The sequence below is a fragment of the Oryctolagus cuniculus genome, chromosome X, assembly GCF_051225735.1.
Source record: "Oryctolagus cuniculus isolate XC-2025 breed Fujian yellow rabbit chromosome X, ASM5122573v1, whole genome shotgun sequence".
NCBI lineage: Eukaryota > Metazoa > Chordata > Mammalia > Lagomorpha > Leporidae > Oryctolagus > Oryctolagus cuniculus.
The window spans coordinates 3,549,898-3,573,545 of record NC_142888.1 but is presented as its reverse complement, the minus strand read 5'-3'; the positions used below and the strand labels follow the sequence as shown (position 1 = coordinate 3,573,545).

The following is a 23,648-nucleotide window of genomic DNA, read 5'->3' as shown; positions in this document are numbered from 1 at the left end:
CTGAAAGAAACTACCTGTACTCAAACTCTTCTCTCAGGGTCTACATGTAGGGAAACCCAAACGAGGTAGGTAGCTGAGGAAGACCTCTCTGCAGAGGTGACATTTAAGCCAACACATGACCCAGTGCAGAGCAGTGCGACAACGAGGGTTAGAGCAACCCAAGCAGAGACGACCTCTGCAAGTGCAGAGGCCCCTAGGCAGGCTCGGGTTCAAATGTCGGAGGAACCACAAAGCCAGAGTGCAGGAACAGACTGAGTGAGGACAGGGCCACAGCAAAGGCCTTCCTTTCCTGAAGCCATGCAGACTCACACCTCCTTGAATCCTTTCTTTCACTATTTCTTCCAGTTTGGAACTGCTCATTTCTTCGATGGCTCCTTTTCTAAAGGTTCTGCCATTTTATTTGTGTTCTTGATTTCATGCTATTTAACTGCACCTTTTAAAAGAAAAAATATACATATGTAAAGCAGAAAATTCCCAAATAAAACCACTACCTGGTGCTGCGGTGCTGGGAGACTGTCCCTAGCCCTGAATAGGAAGCAGCGTCCAGGGGAAAAGTAGCAGGCTCCGTGCACTGGCATCTCTCCCCCAACTTGAAAAAGATGGGCAACAACATCCCCAGCACCATGGCCATCATCATCTTTCATGACATGTTCTTCTGAGAACCTACTATGTGCCAAGATTTGTGCCACTCAATTGCCTTCACCACCTCTGATCCCCATGCCCCTCTAAAAAGCAAACAGTAACCACGTCCCAGCTGAGGTGCTTCCCGTCACACTGTGGGCTACACAAGAGACAACCCAGCAGTTTTCCAAGGCCGCTGAGCCCTCGCCAGGCATTCCGGGCCCTGCTGAAGCAGCTCCTTTGATCCTGAACAGGAGACTCCAGATCACAGAGGATGTGGAGTTCTCTTTAGGCAGCTGGCATGAGCTTAGCACGGATGCCTCCCAGAGCAGAACTGCTTTGCTGACTCCTGGGAGGTTCATCATCAAAACTTCCCATCCTGACCCACATCATGCTGCCTCTCTCTATTTGTGCTCCTGGCTGGAGCTGCTGAGTAACCAACAGCAGAGTCTATGACTACTTCATTTTGCTCACAGTTCCTTCTGGAGGAGCTGGCTTCTAAAAATTAGTTGGCAATAAGGGAGCCCCAAGCCCTACATGTTAAGGCCTGAAGCCAACTGGATAGACTGAGCTCTGTTGACAGAGGTGGTTTGTAAATGCCTCTAGGGCTTAGGGAGAACCCAGGTTGGAAGCAATAACAAACAGGTTTTAGGGCTCCCTTTTCCTACTTGCTGATTGTCTTGGTGCTTATCAAATATCCATAAGCACATCTAGATTTTCCAGCTTCCTCTGCAGTCCCATAGGGGCTGGATGACTCAGAGTGTTGGCTAATGGGACGTGGGCAAAAACGATGCATACCACACCTAGGCCTGGTCCTTACAAAATCTCCCAAAAGTCCTGGTCCTCGCTTTCCTCCTGCTGTTTGAAGTCTTACATGCTTCCGACTTAAAGCAGACTCTGAGAAAGAACTGGAACTTCTATTGTGGTAAAGCACTGAGTTTTGTTGTCTGTTGTCAAACCCTAGCCTAGCTTGGCCTAACACAGTTTATAAAATTCTGCCTCTGTCTCTCTCTCTCTGTGTGTCTCTGCCTCTCTCCCTTTCAAATGAATGAAAGTAAATTTCCTAAAAAGGGTGGGCACTTGTTGCAGTGATTAATATGCTGCTTGGGTCACCCTCACCTTATAATCAGAGTTTTTAGGCTCAAGTCCCAGCTCTGTTTCTGATTTGAGGTTGCTGATAATGTGCATCCTTCAAGGCAGCAGGTGCTGGGTCAAGTATTTGGATCCCTGTCACTCTTGGAGGAGACTCAGATTTAGTTATATGTTCCTAGCATTGGTCTGGCCCAGCCCCAGCTATTGTGGGCATTTGGGGAAGTGAACTGGCAGATGGAAGATATCCCTCTGTTTATCTCTCTCACACACAGACTCTCTGACTTTCAAATAAATAAAAATAAATATTTTTAAAAGTTCTACCTGTTCATCCACTCATTCAGTTGATCACTCATGCTTGCATCTTTCATTCATTCACTTGATTTTAATTAAGGGTCAATTACTTGCCCACTCTAGTACTGTAGCCTGAACACATCTTGGGCTCTCCCCCTGGGAGGGGCCAGATGTCTGGGTGATAAGACTGATATAGAATCAAAGAAAATAAAAACAGAATGTTTTTAAGTGTGTACCAGGTGCATATTCATCATGTTGTGTGCAGAGAAATAAGTACACAGAGGCCTTTCCCTTCAGAAAACTTCAAGTTCAATGCTCTGTTCTAGCACCATTCTTTACCAAGTCCCTTTCAGCAGGGCAATGCTTAGCACTACATACTAAACCACCAGTTGTAAAGCAATTGCATTTACTTTACTCTTTCCTTTCCACCAGCCCATCATTCCAAATCATTTTCATCAGTACTGTTTCTGCAAGTCATGCCTTTTTGAAAATCATAAGAAGTTTTTCATTTCATAAGATCCAGACCCCTCAATTTGGCATTGATCTGGCTCCAAGTTGTCTTTCTATCATCATTTTGTACTTTTTTACCCAGAGCTTCCTCTTCAACCAGACTGGTGCAACAATACACACTGTTGGATATTCCATGCCAGGTCTTTTCTCATACTCATATCACCCACCTCAAGTGCTACCTTTTGTCTCTCTTCCTACTTCAATCTATATTGTTAATATATTCAATAACGTAGATGAAATGGACAATTCCTTGAGAAAAATCTGACAAGAGTCACAGGAGAAATAGAAAATATAGTCCTCTATCTTCTAAAGAAACTGAATTCTTAAAATCTTTCCCACAAAGAAAATTCCAGGCCCAGATGGCTTTACCAGTGAACTCCATCAACATGCAAGGAAGAAATAATACCAATTTACATAAGCTCTCTTTTAAGAAATAGAGAAGAAGGGAATATTTCTCAACTCATTTTATGGAGCTTGAATAACCTTAATACCAAAATCTGATGAAGAGCATCTCTGAAAAATCTACAGCTAACATCATAATTAATGGTGAAACATTGAATGTTCTAAGATTGAGAAGAATTCAAAACATCTATTTTCAGCAGTGTAGTAAGACATAAATATGGGAAATGAAAAGACCTGTCATTATTCAAACATTTTTGTATGAATACATGTAGGCTAAAAGCACTATAGGATCTATGAAGAACCGCTAGAACTTAAAAGCAAAGTTGTTAGAGTCACTGGATACAAGGTCAACATCTAAAAATCAATTACACATGCAGTTGGCTCTCCATATCTGTGGGTTCTGGCTCTGCAGATTCAGCCAATTACAGATAAAAAGTATTTGGAAAAGAATTGTACCTGTACTGAATATATATAGACTTTTTTGTTTCATCACAATTCCCTAAACAAAACAGTATACCGACTGTTAACATTTTATTAGGTATTATGAGTTATCTAGAGATGACAAAGTATATGGGAGGATATGTATGGGGTATATGCAAATAATATCCCATTTTATGTAAGGGTCTTGAAAATCTGCAGATTTGTACATTTACAGGGACATCCTAAGGGTCTACTTTGTGTGTGTGTGTGTGTGTGTAATGAAAAATTTGAGAATGAAATAAAAAGAAATGGCTTTTATAATAGCATCAAAATGTCAAATATATAAGGATAACTCTTATAAAAGAAATACAATCCCTTGACACTAAATATTAAAAACATTGCTAAGAAAAATTAAAGATGATTTATATGATCAAAAGTTATACCATATTCAGGGATTAGAAAGCACAACATTGTTAAAGATGTCCAATTTCTCCAAATCCATCTATAGATTGAGATCAATGATAATTCAAATCAAAACATGTGTTTTTGAACAAACTGACAAGCTGATTCTAAAAAGTGTGTGAAATGCATAAGTTCTAGAATAGCTAAAACAATTTTGAAAGAGAAGAAAAAGCTTGCAAGATTTATACTACCTGATTTCAAGATTTACTATAAATCTATAGAGGTCAAGACAGTGTGGTTTTGGCAAGAGAGTGGATGTAGATCAATGGAGCAGCACAGAGAGTCCGGAAAATAGACCCACACATATATAGTTGAATTGATTTTTTGAAAAAGGCATTAAATCAAATCAATGTGGAAAAGTAAAGGTTTTTTTAAATGCTTTTTGGAACAATTGAATGTACATATGGTGGGGGAAAAAAGTGAATTTCAACTTTGCCTTACCCCAAGCACAATTAGAGAATGATCATAGACTAAATATAAAACCTAGAACCATAAAACTTGTAGAAAATGTATGAGAAAATCTTTATGAACTTGAAGGAAGCAGATTTTTCTGATAGGGCGCAAAAGGGAGTAGCCATAAAAGAAGATACTGATGAACTGGACTTAGTCAATATTAAAATTTTCTGCTCATCAAGAGAATACCATTAAAAAATAGGCAAGGCACGGACTGGAAGTAAATACTTGTAATACATATATCTCACAAAGAACCTTTATTTAGCATATAAAAAGAGCTACTATAAATCAATAAAATCAATAAGACAAAAACAAATATGATATAAGGTATATGAATATCTAATAAGCACAAGAAAAGGTGTTCAACATTATTTGTCATCAAATAAATGCAAATTAGCACCATAGTGAAATATCATTTCATATCCACTAGATTGACTTCCAACATACTGAGTGTTGGTGAGGATGCAGAGCAACGAGAACTCTGATATGCCACTGGTGGGAATGTAAAATGGCAAAACTATTTTCAAAGAATTTCTACCAGTTTCTTATAAAACTAAGCATACACTTACCCTATAGTATGTACAATTTCACTCCTGGATATTTACCCGAGAAATGAAAAAATATAAATGCACAAGAAGGCTTGTACAAGAATATTTTTAGTTGTTTTACTCATTAAAGTCTCAAACTGGAAATAACCCAACCAAATGGAAAACAAAACAAACTATGGTATATCCTTAGAATGGATTACTGCTCAGCAATACAAATGAATGAACTGATAATATATACAGGGATAAATTTCAAAAATGTAATGAATGAAAGAAGCCAGACCTTTTCTATAAAAAGTCACAATGAAGAGTCCATTTATATGAATCTCCTGAAGACAAACATAATTTATGTGAAAGAAAAAAGAATAATGGTTGTCAAAGTGGGTGACAGCAACCGAACAGGAGTTGTGAAGAAATCTGGAGGTGATAGAAATGTATTATATCCTGTTTAGGGAGGTGATTCCATATATATATATATATATATATATATATATATATATAAAATATGTTAAAGCTCACAGAATTCAACACTTAATACCTGTTCATAATTTGACTGCATGTAAGCTATACCTCAATTTTTAAATGAGCATTACCATACCCCCTCTGAAAAATCATCTTGGGTGTTACTGTATTATATTGCTATTTATTATTTTCATACATGGTAATCAATTGTAAACTTTATTAAGTCCCCTAAGATGAACCTACACAATACTAAGGACTCCAAATTTGTGGAGTGAATGAATAATAATCAGACATAGTAAGCCAGCAAAGGAAAGTAAAGAAAAATTAGAATATAGCATCATGCAAATTTCCATTGTTTCTATTTTCCTGGGAGTCAACACCATTGCAAACATAGGTCCCTATTCCCAGTGAAAAACAATAACCCAATATGCAAGACATTTTGCTTTTATTTATAATAGAAGAGGAGGGAAGGAAATAAGAGAAAGCTTTTGTCTCCTAGATTTTGAGGCAACGCCACATAATTATTACTGTATTTCTTAACTCCAGGGAGATAGACCAAAAGACATCTGATGAATCACCTTTTCATTCATAAAACCCTGCTTATATCTTTCATTGCTTTTATCCTCCTAGAATAATAGCAGAGAAACAATACTTGATGGGCTTGCATTATCAGATGCTATTGGAAAGGTCTTGATGAGAGTGCTGAACCACCTATTAGTATTCTGCATGCAAACCCTTCTCTATAACCCAGAGTCATCCGTATCCTGGCAACCCTCAAAATTTCATTCTCATTGAATTGCTAGATCTTTATCAAAATATAATTATAGCCTTAATTTGAAAGATAAATTTTGATTGCCAGTGCCATGCCCAAAGGAAGAAATAATCAGGTGGGAGAGTGCTTAGGCACAATTGTTAACCATATAATCAATGTCATGAATCATCCATCCCCCCAAAAAGAAAACCAAACTTTAGGGGAAGTTGTGAGGGGTAAAGTGAGGAGAGGAAAAATCCTTGAGGCATCAGACTTACCTTTGACTCTGTTACATTGTTTGCTCTTCTTCTAACGTTGTTGCTTAAATGCTTGTCATTTCTTCCCAACTGGAAGTGTCTGGGGAAGGCCCATGCTGTATGCTGCTTCTATGTGTACCTACTGTGACAGGAAATAACCCAGTCTGCAAACCCCTGAACACAGGTCAAGTTCAACGGAAGTACACCTTGAGGTAGACATTGGTGTGTGGGAAGCTTATTAGGAAATGTTCTCTAGGCCACCACATGTGGAGGAAATGAGTTAAGCAGGACTGGGCAGAGAGGGAAGTTGGCTATGATACCGTCCCAGCAAAGGCTCAGCTGTTCTTATGTGGAGCTCTGGAACTGGGGTGGCTCTGCAATATTGTCCTGAATTGACGCACCGCGGCCAGGCGTTTACACCTTTGTGTGGCGTGGTCATCAGAGGTGTGCTGCCCTGGGAAGGGCATGACCTTGAGGGAGGTGGCTTTCTTCAGCAAAGAGAGACGTGGCTGTGAGTGCTCTGCTTAATGTGTGCTCCGGGAGGAAACACTTGAGTTCTGATGAGGAAGGGAGATGTGGACAGTGTATCAAAGTAGTCACTGCACCCCCACTGATTACAGTCATTTAGGAGCCTGGGGAAAGGCCTTCAAACGGACCCCTGACAGATTGAACACACCAGCCCATTTCAGCAGGAAAGCAGCGCTACTTCCCGAGGCAGCCAGGTGACCCCATTGGGCATGCTAAGTCCTCTCTGATGTGTGACTTGCCAAGGAGGGCGAATGAAGATCAGGAAGAGTTCTGCCTTCTCCAAGTGTTTGGACCCCTGCATCCACATGGGAAACCAGAAGAAGCTCCTAGCTCCTGCCTCCTGGCTTCAGAATGGCCCAGCTCTGGCCATTGTAGCCATCTGGGGAGTGAACCAGCAGATGGAAGACCTCTCTCTTTTTTTCTCTCTCTCTCTCTGTCTATAACTCTGTCTCTTAGATAGATAGATAGATAGATAAATATTTTTTTAAAAATATGCCATTTCATTTGATTGGTATACTGATTTATCAGAAACTATCCTTAGTTGATATATGAGGATTGGTGCTATTATCTCTTTAAAAAATGGATAACTTGGGGCTGGTGCTGTCATGTAACAGGTAAAGCTTGCAGTGCCAGCATCCAATAAGGGCACCAGTTCGAGATCTGGCTGCTCCATTTCTGAACCAGCTCTCTGCTATGGCCTGGGAAAGCAGTGGAAGATGACCCAAGTCCTTGGGCCCTGCACTTGTATGGGAGACCCAGAGGAAGCTCCTGGCTCCTGGTTTCGGGTCGGTGCAGCCGTGGCCGTCGTGGCCATCTGGGGAGTAAACCAGTGGATGGAAGACCTCTCTTTCTCTCTCTCTGCCTCTGCTTCTCTGTAACTCTGTCTTTCAAATAAATAAATAAATCTTTTATAAAAATGGATACCTTTCAAGATACAGTATGAGAGGGGCAAGCAAGCAGAAATCACCTATTTCAGTTCCCTTTCTCTTTAAGCAATCATCTACAGTCCCAGTGCTTCTACAGGCCATAAATGGTTCACCAGTTTGGGAATTGAGAAAGAACCAAGCATATAATAGCCTTGTTTCATTAGAGTAAAAGGAATGGATTTTATGTAGCCCACATTTTAATGTGCAGTCAACTCTTCCTGAGACCTTCCTGAAGCTTCACACTTCACCACTCCCGTAGTCTGTTTCTAAACTTCCTGGTATCCATGACCTTGGTTGTTTCCCTCCCCTAGAGTCTGGGCTAGGGCTGTGTCTTGCCTTACTCTGTTGGTGAAATAAGGCATAGGTCCAACGTAAGAAGGCCTAGAAGAATATGCCTGTACAACAGCTAACAAGTCCAGTTACTCTGATAGAGAGACTACCTGGAAAAGGAGAATCCCTGAGACTACACAGAAAGTGACACAGGCAGCCCAGAATCCCAGCTGAACCTATCTATCTCCCAGGGGATATAACACCTGGCCAACCAAAAGTCAGACTGGCAGAACAGCCCAGCTCAGTTGGACTCAGACTGCAGAATGCTGAACCAATAGATCAGCTGTTGTTTTTTAAGGCAGGAAGTTTGGAGGTGGTTTTTCACCCAATGACAGACTATGCTCACCATGCCCACCCCCATCAAGTCCTTCCAGCCTCCCACCAAAGAGTCTTCGTGCATTCAATGGCCACTTTTCACAACAAACTCTGTTATTACTTCACAACAGTTACACAACAGTGAGTACAATGACAAATTAAAAAGCCTCACTGGGCTGTTGGAGCTGGAGCTGGGGGTTGGGCTTCCTCACTAGTCAGGTAGCTCAATCCTGTGTATCAGTTTTATATGCTTGGGGCTCAGAGACATGCCTCAGCAAATTTACAAGAGACTCCCTGTCATGAATCTTTAAGGTCACTCACTAAAACAAAAAACTTATTTAACTTCTCTCTGCCTGGTTTTCCTTATCTGCTAAATGGGGCTAAAATAGTTCCTACCTCCAAGGATTACTGTGAGAATTAAATAGGTTAATATATGTACAGGGCATATATATATATATATATATATATACATACTTTTTTTTTGGACAGGCAGAGTTAGACAGTGAGAGAGAGAGAGACAGAGAGAAAGGTCTTCCTTCTGTTGGTTCACCCCCCAAGTGGCTGCTATGGCCGGCGCGCTGCACTGATCCGAAGCCAGGAGCCAGGAGCTTCCTCCTGGTCTCCCATGCGGGTGCAGGGCCAAGCACTTGGGCCATCCTCCACTGCACTCCCTGGCCACAGCAGAGAGCTGGACTGGAAGAAGAGCAACCAGGACAGAATCCGGCACCCCAACTGGGACTAGAACCTGGAGTGCCGGTGCCGCAGGTGGAGGATTAGCCTAGTGAGCCGTGGCGCCGGCCTGTACAGGGCATATATTAATGTTTGGTTATTCCGTGCCTGACTATAAGTGCTTATATGGTAAGAATTGGGGGGAAAATCACATGTGGATTTTAAATCATAGAAATAGCTGCTTTTTAATGATTAGACACTAAGAAAGGGTATTAGATTTCAGAAACCATCCTACCCAACTATTTCCATAAGAGGGCAGGGTCAACAGCATGGTGGAAGGAGTACCGAGCCAAGAGAAGAGGACCTAGGTTCTGGTTCCTGCCCTTGATGTGGGGCAAGCTATTTATAAAACGGGAATAATAATAGTGGCCTTGCCTAAAGAGGCTGGAGTAGGTGGTCCCTCTAGGATTCTGTTGTTTCTAAATCTCTTTGAGACAGGAGAGGAGAGGTGGAATTCCCATCATTTTTAAGATTGAGGTCTGTAGTGTATTTGGCCAAGTAACTTGTCTGGAGCCACACTCAAATCCCAAAGTAGAGGTAAAAAGGGACTCTTTTCATGCCAGAGAATGTATTACCATGGCATAGACTATACACAAACTACATTTCCCAGCACCCCTTGCAGTTAGATGTGCCCTGTGATTGAGTTACAGCTATGGCATGTGGGTGCAGGTGAGGGGTGCTACATCCAGGACTATCTTTGACATTACTGTTTTTCTTTTCTGCTGACTGCATGCAGAGAACTTTTAATCTCCAGGGAATGGTAGGTAGTCACAAACTGGAAAGAAAATACTTTTTTTTGAAAAAAAAAAAAAAAGATTTATTGGGGCCGGCACTGTGGTGCAGTGGGTTAACACCCTGGCCTGAAGTGCTGGCATCCCATATGGGCGCTGGTTCTAGTCCCGGCTGCTCCTCTTCCTATCCGGCTCTCTGCTATGGCCTGTGAAAGCAGTGGAAGATGGCCCAAGTCCTTGGGCCCCTGCACCCATGTGGGAGACCTGGAGGAAGCTCCTGGCTCCTGGCTTCGGATCGATGCAGCTCTGGCCATTGCGGCCATTTTGGGAGTGAACCAGCAGATGGAAGACCTGTCTCTCTCTTTCTCTCTGCCTCTCTGTAACTCTGTCTTTCAAATAAATAAAATAAATTTAAATAAATAAATAAATAAATTTTAAAGAAAAGATTTATTTTATTTATTTGAAAGTCAGAGCTACACAGCAAGAGAATGAGAGGCAAAGGCAGAGAGAAGTCTTCCATCCGCTGATTCACTCCCCAATTGGCTGCATCTGCCATAGCTGTGTCCATCCAAAGCCAGGAGCCAGGAGCTTCTTCTGGGTCTCCCATGCGGGTGCAGGGGCCCAAGGGCTTGGGCCATCTTCTACTGCTTTCCCAGGCCATAGTAGAGAGCTAGATCGGAAGTGTAGCAGCTAGGTCTCGAACCGGCACCCATATGAGATGCCGACACTGCAGGCAGTGGCCTAAACCACTATGCCACAGTGCTGGCCCCGAGAGACTAAAAAAAGCTGAATAGCTTTTATGCATATAAGAAATAAACTGCTGGGGCTGGCGCTGCAGCATAGCAGGTAAAGCCACACCAGAGTCCCATAAGGGCTCTGATTCATGACCCGGCTGCTCCACTTCTGATCCAGCTCTCTTCTAATGACCTGTAAAAGCAGCGGAAGATGGTCCAAGTGCTTGGACTCCCACACCTATGTGGGAGACTCAGAAGAAGCTCCCAGCTCCTGGCTCAGGCTTGGCCTAGCCGTGGCCTTTGCAGCCATCTGGCGAGTGAACCAGTGGATGGAATAGCTCGCTTGCTCACTCTCTGGCTCGTCCTCTCTCTCTGTAGCTCTTTCAAATAAATAAATAATTTTTTAAAGAAGTAATTTTCTATTGTGTGAACCCCTTGAGATTTGGGGCTTTTTGTTACAGTATTTAACCTTCCCTGACCAATAGCCTCACTGTGGGGCTCTAGTTAACTGCTGATTCACGTTTGGATCTGCAAGAGAAAGCAGCCCCTTTCTATTTAACAGCAAAGGGTCATTGACAGCTTATTTGCTAAAGGTTGAGCCAAGTCAATTATGTTTTAGAGAAATCTGAATCCCAATCAGGGTCTTCCCATGTTCTCATCTAAGTAGTCATAGTTGCCTACTGTTGCGCTTGGACTCTTGGGCTACATTTCATTGTGGTTCATCTGGTATCTTCTGCGGGTAACACAAACACAGGGGAAATTTTAAAGATTAAACCAGTAACATTTTGCAAGATAATGGATTTCTCAGAGACATGTTTCCCAGTCCCTTCCTTCCTCCCAATCAAGATCTCTACCTTAATATTTTCCCAGTCACTATAGTTATGACATTACCTAAGATAGAGGCAACATTTCAAAATGAAAATTTGCTTTGAAAAAGAGAAGAAAATCACCTGGTAGGTTCTAGCGAAAGAGAACTGGTGATATAGATTCACAGCCTCGCCCCTAAATACCCTGGCTCTTTGGTTGATTTTTTTTCACTGCAGAAAAATTAGGCATTCACATTTTTTTGGCAATTACCAATGCATTCTGGCAACAACAACAACAACAAATCCCATCATTCAACCAAATGAGGAACAGAGAGAGCCACTTTATTTTTTAAGCTGGAAGCTACCACCATTGCCATCATTAAAGGGTGACCATGGGAGAAACGAAGGCATTTGAAAATAAATAATGGGGGAAGGCTTGCAGGCTCATGGGACCCAGGACACACAGAAGACCTGAGCTTCCTGCCATCGTGGTCACTGCAACACCCTCCGTCCTTTCTGGTCTCTATTCCACGTGGCGCCTACCCCATCAGCTGGGGGTGGCCTCCTTCAGGCAACCTGGATATCTCTGGCTTGCCAAGAGGCTCCTTAGTTAACTGTCCAGAGGCTTCTACCCGGAAGGGAAAGAGTCATACCCCAGCTATGATCTACACACTAGGAAGTTGGCATGCTTTAAGCACCCTTTGATCCCTCTGTCTTCTGGCCCAAAATCCTTTGCGGGGGAGTGGCCCGCTGACCCCTGAAGTGCAGAGGAGGAAGCCCTAGCTATACTACTGGTGCAACTCAAGGCAGGGAGAGTAAAGCCACAGATGTCCACCGCAGGGGGCAGGGAAGGGATCCCCAGCCAGGCTCCCATCCTCCAATCCTGCAGCTTGCAGTTGCTCTGGGCCTCATACAGGAACAGATGAAGCCCCTAGAGCTGCTGCCTCTCTCACAGAGACCAGCACTCCAGCATCCTTGCCTGGCCTGGAGACCAGACCTCGGACTGCTCTGAAGGATGTGTCGACCTGGGTTCAGGCTATCTGGGGCCCTGAGTCTGGCTTGCCCCCAGGCAGCTGGGAAGGGAGACCCCCATCCCTGTAAGAGTGGGGTCAAGCCAAGCTGCATCTCTAGCCGCAGGGCTATTTTTAGATGCTGTTATCTTTGCCTTGCTCACAAGCAGCTGTAAAAAACAAACTGGTGACCAAGAGACACAAAACTGCAATGGAAAAACCTCATAAAACAAGAGTTCCCAAACTCAGGAGCATACCACACTATGGCAAAACCCTGTGCACCAGCATAGCTGGGCCTGCTCAGCCTTCCTCCGAAAGGGAGGGGTGGGGAGCAGGTGGGGCTCTGCTCTTCTACTGCAAATACATTGCTGGCCTGGCATGCCCTGAGCAGGTCCAGCTTTGGCCCACCATCCCCAGCATGCTTGGCGGGCCAGGCAGCCCCACTGGTGCCCACAGCCGGTGACCCCAGGAGCTATGTGAGCCAGGGGGCAGGGTGGATGGGGTTAACATTGCCACAGAAGGCAGAGCTCCAGCTCTGCTGCCTCTCTCTTCCAGCTCATCCTAACAGTCCATTTGCCTTACAGCATCACAGCTCCATGACAGTGAAACCCCTGCACAGGCAAAATGTCATCCAACAACCAAGTGGCAGGGCAGAGAATCAGAAGGCGGCTCCAGGCGGGATTCCCGACTGTTCCTCAGCCCTTAAGAGTCCCCAGAAGGCCAAGCCACAGGGTGCCCTTCCACTTGCAATGCCCTCCAGCCCCTGTGTTCTCTGCAGGAAGCCGGACACCACACACTGCAACCCCTGCAGACCCCGTCACCCCGGCCGTGAGGGCCTGGGCAGCAGCGTGGAAAAGTGCCGCCCCGCCCCACAACCAGGATGGGGGCTGGGGAGCAGGCGGCAAACTTCAAAGCTACAGCTGCAATATGCTTTAAAGAAAAAAAAATTAAAAACCCCCCTGAAAGCCAGTGCTGTTCCCCTTGCCATCCGAGCTATGTGCGGTCCACCTTGACCGCCAGCTCACCCTCACTCGGCTCTGCCAAGGCGACCCGGCTCAAGAGACCTCGGCCAGAGATGGGGTGGGGGGATCTCCCCTCAGGCTAGCGCGCGCCTGGGCTGCGGTTCGTGCCTCCCCTCCCCCTCCCCCAAGTTCACCCGCCACCCAGAGATGCAAGAAATTAGTTTAAAATTATGTCACTTGCCGTTATCCCTTCTCACCCCCCCCCCCCCATCACCAGCGGGTCCCATCTCACACACACCCGCGTGGCCTGGGCTGCGAGTCGCGGAGCATCCCGGGGGGTTGCGGTGGAGCGCCGCGCCGAGGCTAGCCTCCCCCGGCGCCCGCTCTGGCTCAGGCTCGGCCCGTGGCAGCCCGCCCGCGCCTCGTTCGCCCGGTGCAGAAATCCTAGCTCCGGTGCGCCCCGGGCGCGCCGCCGGGCCCCGCGCCGGCTCCCCGGGAATGCGGCCGTCAGGTGAGGTAGGCATGCGTGCCGGCTCCGCAGCGAAGCAGCAGCTGGCTGGGTCGCTGGGCTGGGGATCTGCCTCTTCTCCCTCTCCCCGCCAAGGAGAGGCCTCTCAGGGGCTTTCCAGCGCCTTGTTGCGTTAGGACCGCATTCCCTCTTCCTTTTCCCTTTTATCTTAGTTTCTCCTTCAGATGCAAAAAACGAGATCGCAGAAATCCATGCCCGGCGCCAGCCTAACTCGGTCCACAGGCAGAGACAGAATTATGAATGGATGCTGCCTTCTGATGAGGAAGTCGACTGGGGAGGTCTCTGCGCACGGCGCGCTCCATCAAAGCAGGGGCATTGGCCCCTCCACTGCTTCAATGCTGCAGGCTGAGCCACCTAATTGACCACTGGGAAATCAGGTGCCGGGAGACCTGGGCGGGACGTAGCCCCGGGGCCACGCCGCGATCGAGCGCCTTGCCGGCGTAGACAGCTTCGATTTACAGCCCGGTGAATGGAGAGGACTGCGGCAGCCAAACCTCCCGGGCAGCAGGCACGGTTGCACCAACGCTCCGCAGACAGCTACCTGGCTCCGCGAACATCTCTGGGCTCCGCCGGGCTGAAAAGAACCTGGCTACAAAGAATCCGTCCCCTGCCGCCAGCCGCAGTGAGCTGCAGGACTCAGCTCCCAGCTCCAAACTCCGCGGCGAGCGGGAGCCGGCCACAAAGCCCGGCCTGGGCGCTTAGACAAGCCGGGGGCTGAGGAGGATCCCGGATCCGGATTTCTTGTACCTGTGCGTTTCCTTCCTCGGTAGCGCAAATGCTGGGGCTGCGCGTTACCCATGCCCGGAGTGGTGGCGGGCTCTGCACATCACCAACAGGCTGGACCGACCGCGGCTGCTCAGCAACGCACCCCCGTGGCTCCCTTCTCACCTCCCTTGTCCCCAGTCCCTGGCCAACAGCAGAGGAATCAGAGAAACCGGCTGTGCCAACCCCTCCAGTCTTGGCTGGAGGGTGGTCCGAGACTGGCATAGAGCATGTGCCAGCATGTAACAGGAATAGAGCGACCCGAAAAATGTGACATTGCGTCCCCTCCCCCATTCATCTCAGGATGCTGAAAGCTCGCATCCTAGACACAACTCCCCCTGCCCGGGCTTCTGCAAGGACAATGCCTTTGCAGCCCTGCATTTCATCGCCAGGGCAGGGTGATTTACTAAGAAAGCAGCTCGGAGGTTGAACCAGGGTTAAAAACCGCAGCAGTGTGTACCCATGCCTTCGACTGGCAGGTCCTATACATAAAACCTGATGCGGAAGGCAGAGAGCCATTTGGGGCCACTTAAAACAGCACACTCCCAGGGGATATCCGCATCTATAACATGGGAAAATCTGAATGTAATTATCCAAAGAAGTCTTGTGGGATTCCGGTTTTGGTCATTTGTCTTAAGGCCTTTGAACCCCATTTAGGGAAAGCTTGACTATTTCCTGACTGGGCCACCTTCCACCGGCCCCCGCCCCCCAATAGACAGGTGTATGCCCTAGGCAGATTTGCATGTGTGGGCAGTACTGTGTCACTAGGCCTGGAACTTTTCCATAATTCACAGCTGTGGTGAAATACTTCACTCTGCAAGGTCACAAGAAATCACAGAGTTTGCACAAGCACTGGTAAAGAATATTTGCTAATTGGCATTACTACAAATTGGTATTGTGGTCACATGAAGGATCACACAGAACCCAAGTTAGTCTGGGTTGGCTGTTCTCTGCAACCCCACTCATGACCAACCTCCTCAGAGGGCTGGCAGTTGCCAGCAAGGACAGGTAATCTGGCTCGAATCGAGTGTGGCTAGGACAGGAAGATGAGGCAGGACAAGATAGCCTGGCCACACTCTCAGGACACTGAGAAGAGAACCATGAGCCCCCAAGTTTAAGGGTGAACAGGCAAAGGAAGAAGGGTGGAAGGGAGAGATGCGTCAGAGAAGCAGGAGCACAAGAAGGAAGGGATGGCCGGCGCCGCGGCTCACTAGGCTAATCCTCCTTCTGCGGTGCCAGCACCCTGGGTTCTAGTCCCGGTTGGGGTGCCGGTTCTGTCCCGTTTGCTCCTCTTCCAGTCCAGCTCTCTGCTATGACCCGGGAGTGCAGTGGAGGATGGCCCAAGTCCTTGGGCCCTGCACCCGCATGGGAGACCAGGAGAAGCACCTGGCTCCTGGCTTCAGATCGGCGCAGTAAACCGGCCGTAAGCAAGGGGTAGAAATGGTTTTAAGAAGGCAGCATGGGGGATGGCCGGTGCCGCGGCTCACTAGGCTAATCCTCCACCTAGCGGCACCAGCACACCAGGTTCTAGTCCCGGTCGGGGCGCCGGATTCTGTCCCGGTTGCCCCTCTTCCAGGCCAGCTCTCTGCTGTGGCCCGGGAGTGCAGTGGAGGATGGCCCAAGTGCTTGGGCCCTGCACCCCATGGGAGACCAGGAGAAGCACCTGGCTCCTGCCATCGGATCAGCACAGTGTGCCGGCCGTGGCGGCCATTGGAGGGTGAACCAATGGCAAAGGAAGACCTTTCTCTCTGTCTCTCTCTCTCTCAATGTCCACTCTGCCTGTCAAAAAAAAAAAAAAAAAAAAAGAAGGCAGCATGGGGGCTGGCACTGTGGCGTAGGGGGTTAAGCCCCCGCCTGCAGCGCCAACATCCCACATACGAGTCGGTTTGAGACCCGGCTGCTCTACTTCCTACCTAGCTCCCTGCTATAGCGACTAGGAAAGCAGTGGAGGATGGCTCAAGTGCTTGGGCCCCTGCACACATGTGGGAGACCCGGAGGAGGCTCCTGGCATCTGGCTCAGCCCTGTCCATTGCAGCCATATGGGGAGTGAACTAGCGGATGGAAGATCTCTCTCTGCCTCTCCCTCCGCCTTTCAAATAAATAATTAAATCTTTTTAAAAAAAAGGGAGCATGGTCAATAACGCTAAATGTCACTAAGAAATCAACAGGAGGGGCTCTATCAAGGGCTGCTCAGAATTTGGGGTAATGAGGTCTGTGTTAACAGTGATGACTAAAATGATATGGATTAGGTTGCTTAGATTTGAATAAGGTTACCGCCAGTTTCATGGACTAGAGGCAAAAACATGAGCTTTGGACCCAGAAGAACCTGGTTTGAATCCCAGCTCCTCCAGCTCTTAGCACTGCAGCCATGGGAAAATGATCTGAATCTTGGTTTCCTCCTTCGTGAAATGGAAAAAATACCTAATTTGTAGAAGAGTCAATAAAATAATAGAAAACACCATGATGGTGCCGGACACATAGTAAGAGCTCGATGAAGGTGGTTCCGTCCTACCTACGCTTGAAGTCCTCACACATAATGCTCATATCATATTGTTTTGTGACATCCCTCTCCCATCTATGACAGTTAGGGTGCCCGATACTTACTACAGTACAAAGGTTCAAATAGAAGCGCTTATTGACTGTCTCTTAGATGCCAGGTACTGTGCTAGGTGCTGGCAGAAATAGAGCAGAGGCAAGCCCCTGCTGGAGCAGATGAGTTTACAGAATGGTCCATTTGGGTATTGTCCTTATTTTTATTGGAAGCCCATGGTATCAGGTCTCAGGAGAAAGATCACTGCAAACATGCTTTCCCTTAGCATGGTGATCATCTATAACAGGGGCCAACCAATGTTCTCCAGACAGGACCAGACAGACAGGAAGTATTTCCAGCTTTACAGGCCATGTGGTCTCTGTTGCAATGACTGCATTCTGCTGTTACAGTCCAAAGGCAGCCATGGATGATGCATGAATGAATGGATGTGGCTGTGGCTGTGTCGCACTAAAACTTGATTTGTAAAACCAGAAAGTAGGTGGGATTTGGCGCACCTGATCTACAATGTGCCTTGGATGTAACTATTACCTGGTATTGCCAGGCAACACAGACAATCTAGACGGCACAGATAATTTGCCATATAACTAAAGTTCATTCAATAAAGAACAATTTATGATGCCCCTCCCTGCTGGAAAGCATAGTTATACTTTCCCTGGAAGAAACTGGCTGGTTAGTTATGTACCAAACCATCTTTTTCTTTCTCTTCCAGCTAGATTACACTTGGCAGCTACCCAAACTTCTCCCAGCTTGAAGTTAGGCACAGCCCTGAAACTGTGTCCTGGCCAATGCAATATGGGGCAAAATGGGTATGTGCCTCCATACTGGCCCATGAAAACTTCACCTATTCCTACACTTGCTCTTCCCCCGCCTGCTGGCTAAGCACAGAGGTTCTTGGGGTGATGGAGCCACAAGATGGAAGGGGTCTGGGTAGCAAAATGATGGTATGCTGACCTGCAACTGACTGCAAACAAAGAAGTCAGCCACTGAAATATTGGGGGTTTTATTATGAAAATTCACCCACCTTGAGTAAGTCACTTTCCTATCTCTTTAATCATATCATACAAAACACATTTTAATGCTTTGCTGATTACTTAGGGTCTTTATTAAGAAGGCTGATTACTGGTCTCTATGGTAACACATTTCAAAGACTCCTTTTTGGATTTCCAAGCTCTTTCCTTGATATTCACTTCTCCACCATCATTCCTCTCTTACTTTCCTTCTAGCTCCTTCCCTATAGTTTAAATCCACAGTGGGATGAAGAAAATAGACACCCATGGCTGGGTAACATCTGTTCATTAAAAAAAAAAAGAGTTACTAACGGTCTGAGCAAGAGCTGAGAGATACAGTGCATGAACTTGCTGACAACTACGAGTATTTTCAGCCTCACAAAGCTCTTTTCACTTCCAGGCTTAGTGCTGTGTTCCAGACAGCTGAAGTTATTGGAAGCCAAGCAGCTCTAAAAAAGCAGGGTATTTTTGCATTGTCCAGTCTACAAATTTTTAAAGCCTTAGTTCTTCCACTAGCCATCTTGGAAAAGTCCATTATACAGGTTCTAGGTCTGTCCTTTGACATTCCTGGTACATACATAACTTTTAAAATCCTACCATTTCCTGATTCTCCACACATAGGTTATACCCCAAATCTCCATTTTTAAAGTCACCTTCTCTGCTTAATTATTTTGTGGACACCATAGATCTTAGTTGACTCTTGATTTATAAGTACTGGAAGAATTGATTCTAAAAAGGCTTAAGTAATTTTATTCCAGTTCCAGAGGTGGTATATTAGCTTTGTACCTCAGGGCAATTAACCAAGAAAATGCAGCCTGCTTCAGTCCTGGTCCTTGGATTGTTCTGACAGGTGGGGATGTGGTCTTTTCCCAGCGTGGGTAGAAAGCAGGAGAAAAACTGGTGAGGCCAGATCAAGGGGAGGGAAACTGGAGGAGGCCAAGAGAGGCCAAACAACTGGACAGTCTGATTTTACCTTTTTTATTGAAACAACTAAGATAATTATATTCAAATTATCCTCTCGGTCTATTTTTCATCTATAAAATAAGGAGCACAGGGTACATCTAGAAGAATTTCTCTAGGTATCTCATTCTGTAAGTCTCGTTCTATGAGACCTGGAACCAAAAAAACCTTCCAAACTGATTGAAAACCACCAGTACTTATTTCTTCTCCCCATTTGTGCTGAGCATCAGAACTGACCATCCTACTTAAACTGCAGCATCTTCAAGGGCAGTAATAAACCATGTGATGTGCTGGATTGAGTAAGCTTCTTGTTCCAGATTGACCTTGTCAGTGACCTTGAGGATCCCAATTCCAGCTCTACTCTCTTTCTACCATATACTTCCTCCTTATGGTCACCTTGGGGGACATCCTTGCTTTATCTTCTTTGGCTCCAATATAGACTAAAATTCAGTGATGGAAAACCCAGTTCGGCCTCTGAGACTCAAGTCCCTGGAGCAAGTTGAATGTCCTCTCCCTAGCTGTGGATGTGGCTGAGTTTTACCTCTCATTTTTCCTGGTAGCGGCACATTATCACTGCTGCTGCCCCACCACTGCTCACAAGGGACCCCCATGACTTCCAGAAGAAACTGCTGCAATAAAATGGATCACTCATTCACAAGCAACTGTGTGTTTATTCATATATATTTGATATCATAACAAATGTAAATTAATTTCAGGGTACAACTACCCATGCTAATATGTATATGGCTGCCTGTATAAAATTTCTCTCCCCAAATTCTCCAAGCCATCTGGCATAAACTACTGTATTGTGACCCGTTAAAATAAGTAACAGCTGTAATAATCCCTCTCGATTTATAGCAAGCTATAAAACTTTGCATATACTGGCAATGCATATAAAATAATAAATAAAACCATTATCATTCTGTGCTGTCTTGGTGGGAATTATGATGATTTAACCAAAATGGAGCCCTATGGAATGCATCAGAAGAGAAGTATTAAACAGAGATTTTACCTAACCTGGCCTCCTCTGGCTCCCAAAGGCCAACTTCACTACTTAGAACTCCTGGATACATTTGAAAACCTGATTCAATGCAAATGCATCCTTTCTGAAAGAACATGGCTCCCATACATTGTTACCCAACTTCTATTATTTCAAAATTTTATTTTTTCATGGTACATTTATAAAATTCCACAGTGTACCCAGATCATAAAGAGAAATCAAGCTATGAGCAACTCAAAAAGGTGAAATAATTTATAGCACCAAATCTAAGAATTGTCTTGGAATTGTTGATTGTAAGTTATGTTTCTAAACACTGCCAGTATCCTAGGTTGAAAAATATTGTATCAAAGTCGTCTCTCAAATATATGCAATATGTGGACAAAGACAAGCTGGTATCCAGCAAGGAAAGGAATAGGGCAGCTTTGATTCTGAAGAAAAGAGAGTTACTATGCCCACTACACATGGATTTCAAAGAATTAAAGGGACAGGAAAGGAAACTAACAAGACAAAATGTGCATTATACCATAACATTATTTAATCCCCAGATCAGCCCTATGCCTTTGGAATTATTATTAATGTTTTATGGTTGAGGTAACTGATGCTTAGAGATATTAAGTTACTGCCCAAGGCCAGTCATGTAACAAGTTGAAGAGATAGAGTTTGAACTCAGGTCTGTCTGATTCCAAGGTCCATGCACTTTCTACCTACCTCATTACACTGCCTTTTGGATAGCTATTGGCAACCTTTTCTGCTATGATCCATGCTATTTACATGGACCATTCATTATGATGGTCATTGCCTATTCCCACCCCTTTCTCTCCCATTTAATAAAGTCTATTTGAGAGCCAGTGAAGGTTGTTGGAAGATCTTCAAGTCCACTTTATTTTATGTATTTAAAAATTTGAAAACAAGGGCGCTTGATTATTGTGGTAGATTTCAAAAACAGCCACAGTACTTTTCAGCTCCTCCCTTCAAGAGGTTGAGTCTATTTCTCCACATTGGATACGAGCAGGCATTATGACTTTATGTGGCCAACAGAACATGGTGGAAGTGATATTGTACATGTTCTGAGCCTGTGCCTGAAGAAATGTTGCAACTCTGCTTTTGCTGATCATGGTTCCAAGCCATGCTCACTGCTACTTTACAAAAAAGGTTGGCAGCCCATGCTACAGCGTAGTAGGCTAATCCTCTGCCTGCAACACCAGCATCCCATATGGGTGCCAGTTCATGTCCCAGGTGCTCCTCTTCCAATCCAGCTCTCTGCTATGGCCCGAGAAAGCAGTAGAAGATGGTCCAAGTGCTTGGGCCCCTGCATCCACATGGGAGACCCAGAGGAAACTCCTGGCTCCTGGCTGCAGATCGGCCCAGCTCCAGCCATTGTGGCCATTTGGGGAGTGAACCAGTGGATGGAACACCTTTCTTTCTGTCTCTCCCTCTCTCTGTCTGCAACTCTACCTCTCAAATACATAAATAAAATATTTTTAAAAAAGAAAAAGGTTCGGCTAGTCCATTGGATGATGAAACACAAGTTGCTCATCATGTTTTGGCATTCAGCTGCTAGTCACCAGACAAGTGAATGGGGGAACCTATGATCATCCAGCCCCTGTTGATTGAGTATAGATGCATCAACAAGCTCTGCAGAGTTAACGGAGCCAGTCCTAGCAGAAGAATGATTTGTTATTCATATAAGGATACCTGATACAGTTCCAAACTTCTGAGGCTGGTGTTTGGCACAGCCAGTTAAGCCACAACCTGGGATATCCACATCCCATACTGGAGTACCTGGGTCCAAGTTCTGGCTCTACTCTGCATTCCAACTTCCTACTAATCTCTAGTAGGCAGTAGGCAATGACTCAAATATTTGGGTCCCTGCCACACAAGTAGGAAACCTGGATTGAGTTCCTGGCTCCTTGCTTTGGCATGACCCAGCCCCAACTGTTGCAAGCACTTGGGGAGTGAACCAGCAGAAGAAAGATCTCTTCTTGCTCTCTCTCTCTCTCTCTCTCTCTCTCTCTCTTTGTGTGTGAGTCTATCTGCTTTTCAAATAAATTAAGTACATAATTTAAAAAATAAATATCAGACATATGTTAAAACAGATACTAATGGTTGAGAGTTTATTGGTTTGAGCACAACAATCATAAAGATTTTTAAAAATGAAAGGTAAATCTTTTCTGATGGTTTCAAACATTGTCATACCTTAAAGCTTTTATATTACCTTAATTTAAGTGAGTTTTTAAAAGTTCATGGAATAATGGAATTAAAGCATAACAGGGAAAAAAAAAAGGGCGACGGGGAGAGATTTTTCATCTGCTGGTTCACTCCCCAAATGCCCACAAAAGTTGGGCCTGTGACAGGCCAAAGCCAGGAGCCAGAAACTCCATGTAGGTCTTCTACATGAGTAGCAGGGACCCAAGTACTTGAGCTATCACCTGCTGCCTCCCCAGGTGCGCAAGCTAAACTGGAAGCGGAGTATCTGGGACTTGAACCAGTACTCCAATATGGTATGGGTGTCTCAAGTGGTGGCTTAACTGACTGTACCCCAACACTCACCTCTTCATCAACTTTTTGAAGTCCCCTCATAGGCCCTGTGAAAGTTCAGGTTCAGAGAGGCTTCTTTTTCAAAGAGTTCCAGAAACCCACCTTCCATTCTCTGATCCTGGGCTTGTCAGGTTGATGTTGGATCATGTGGTTTGGCCAATCACCACAGTGAGGGGCCCAGAGTCACCCTGAAGAAGCAGTCAGTAGATGGAAGGAACAGATGATGCATCTAGAGACTACAGAAATCCTTCAGGGAAAGGGGGAGTAATGCTGTGGAACAAGAACCACAGTGTGTAGCCGGCACTGTGGCTCAATAGGCTAATCCTCCGCCTTGTGGCGCCAGCACACCGGGTTCTAGTCCCGGTCAGGGCGCCGGATTCTGTCCCGGTTGCCCCTCTTCCAGGCCAGCTCTCTGCTGTGGCCCGGAAAGGCAGTGGAGGATGGCCCAAGTGCTTGGGCCCTGCACCCCATGGGAGACCAGGAGAAGCACCTGGCTCCTGCCATCGCATCAGCGCGGTGTGCCGGCCGCAGTGTGCCGGCCGTGGCGGCCATTGGAGGGCGAACCAATGGCAAAGGAAGACCTTTCTCTCTGTCTCTCTCACTGTCCACTCTGCCTGTCAAAAAATAAAAAAAAAAGAAAAAAAGAACCACAGTGTTAGAATGTGGTGTCAATTTTGGTATCCAACATAGTCAAGACTGTCTTCTTAGGGAGTTAAAAGACACAGATGAGAGCGGGGAAAGATGTCCATTCTCCCATTCCCTTCCCACACACTTAGGAAACTTACAATTGGAGACCCTCAAAAACAAGAAAGGAATAATTACAAACTAAATTGGTCCAAATTGCACTATCTGAGAAAGGAAGAAATAATTGTTACAACTAAATATTCGTTCCTGGAGCAGTGGTTCTCAACCTTATCTACACGTTGGAATTGCAATATGGGAAAAGCAACTCCAAAGCTGCAAT

The 23,648-nt window shown here is 45.6% G+C and overlaps 1 protein-coding gene across 3 annotated transcripts in view; it reads right to left on the bottom strand.

Annotated features, from left to right (window-relative positions):
- The window catches only part of NHS (NHS actin remodeling regulator), a 379,159-nt gene that overhangs the window by 76,831 nt on the left and 278,680 nt on the right, over positions 1–23,648 (bottom strand). Inside the window, exon 1 of one of the 3 annotated variants that reach the window (XM_051827614.3) lies at positions 13,636–14,995. The exons of the other annotated variants lie outside the window; for them this stretch is intronic. Within the exon in view, the coding sequence (XP_051683574.1) occupies positions 13,636–13,861 (226 nt within the window). The 5' untranslated portion in view covers positions 13,862–14,995. Of the gene's footprint in view, positions 1–13,635; positions 14,996–23,648 lie in introns of those variants that run through there. 3 annotated transcript variants of the gene reach the window in all.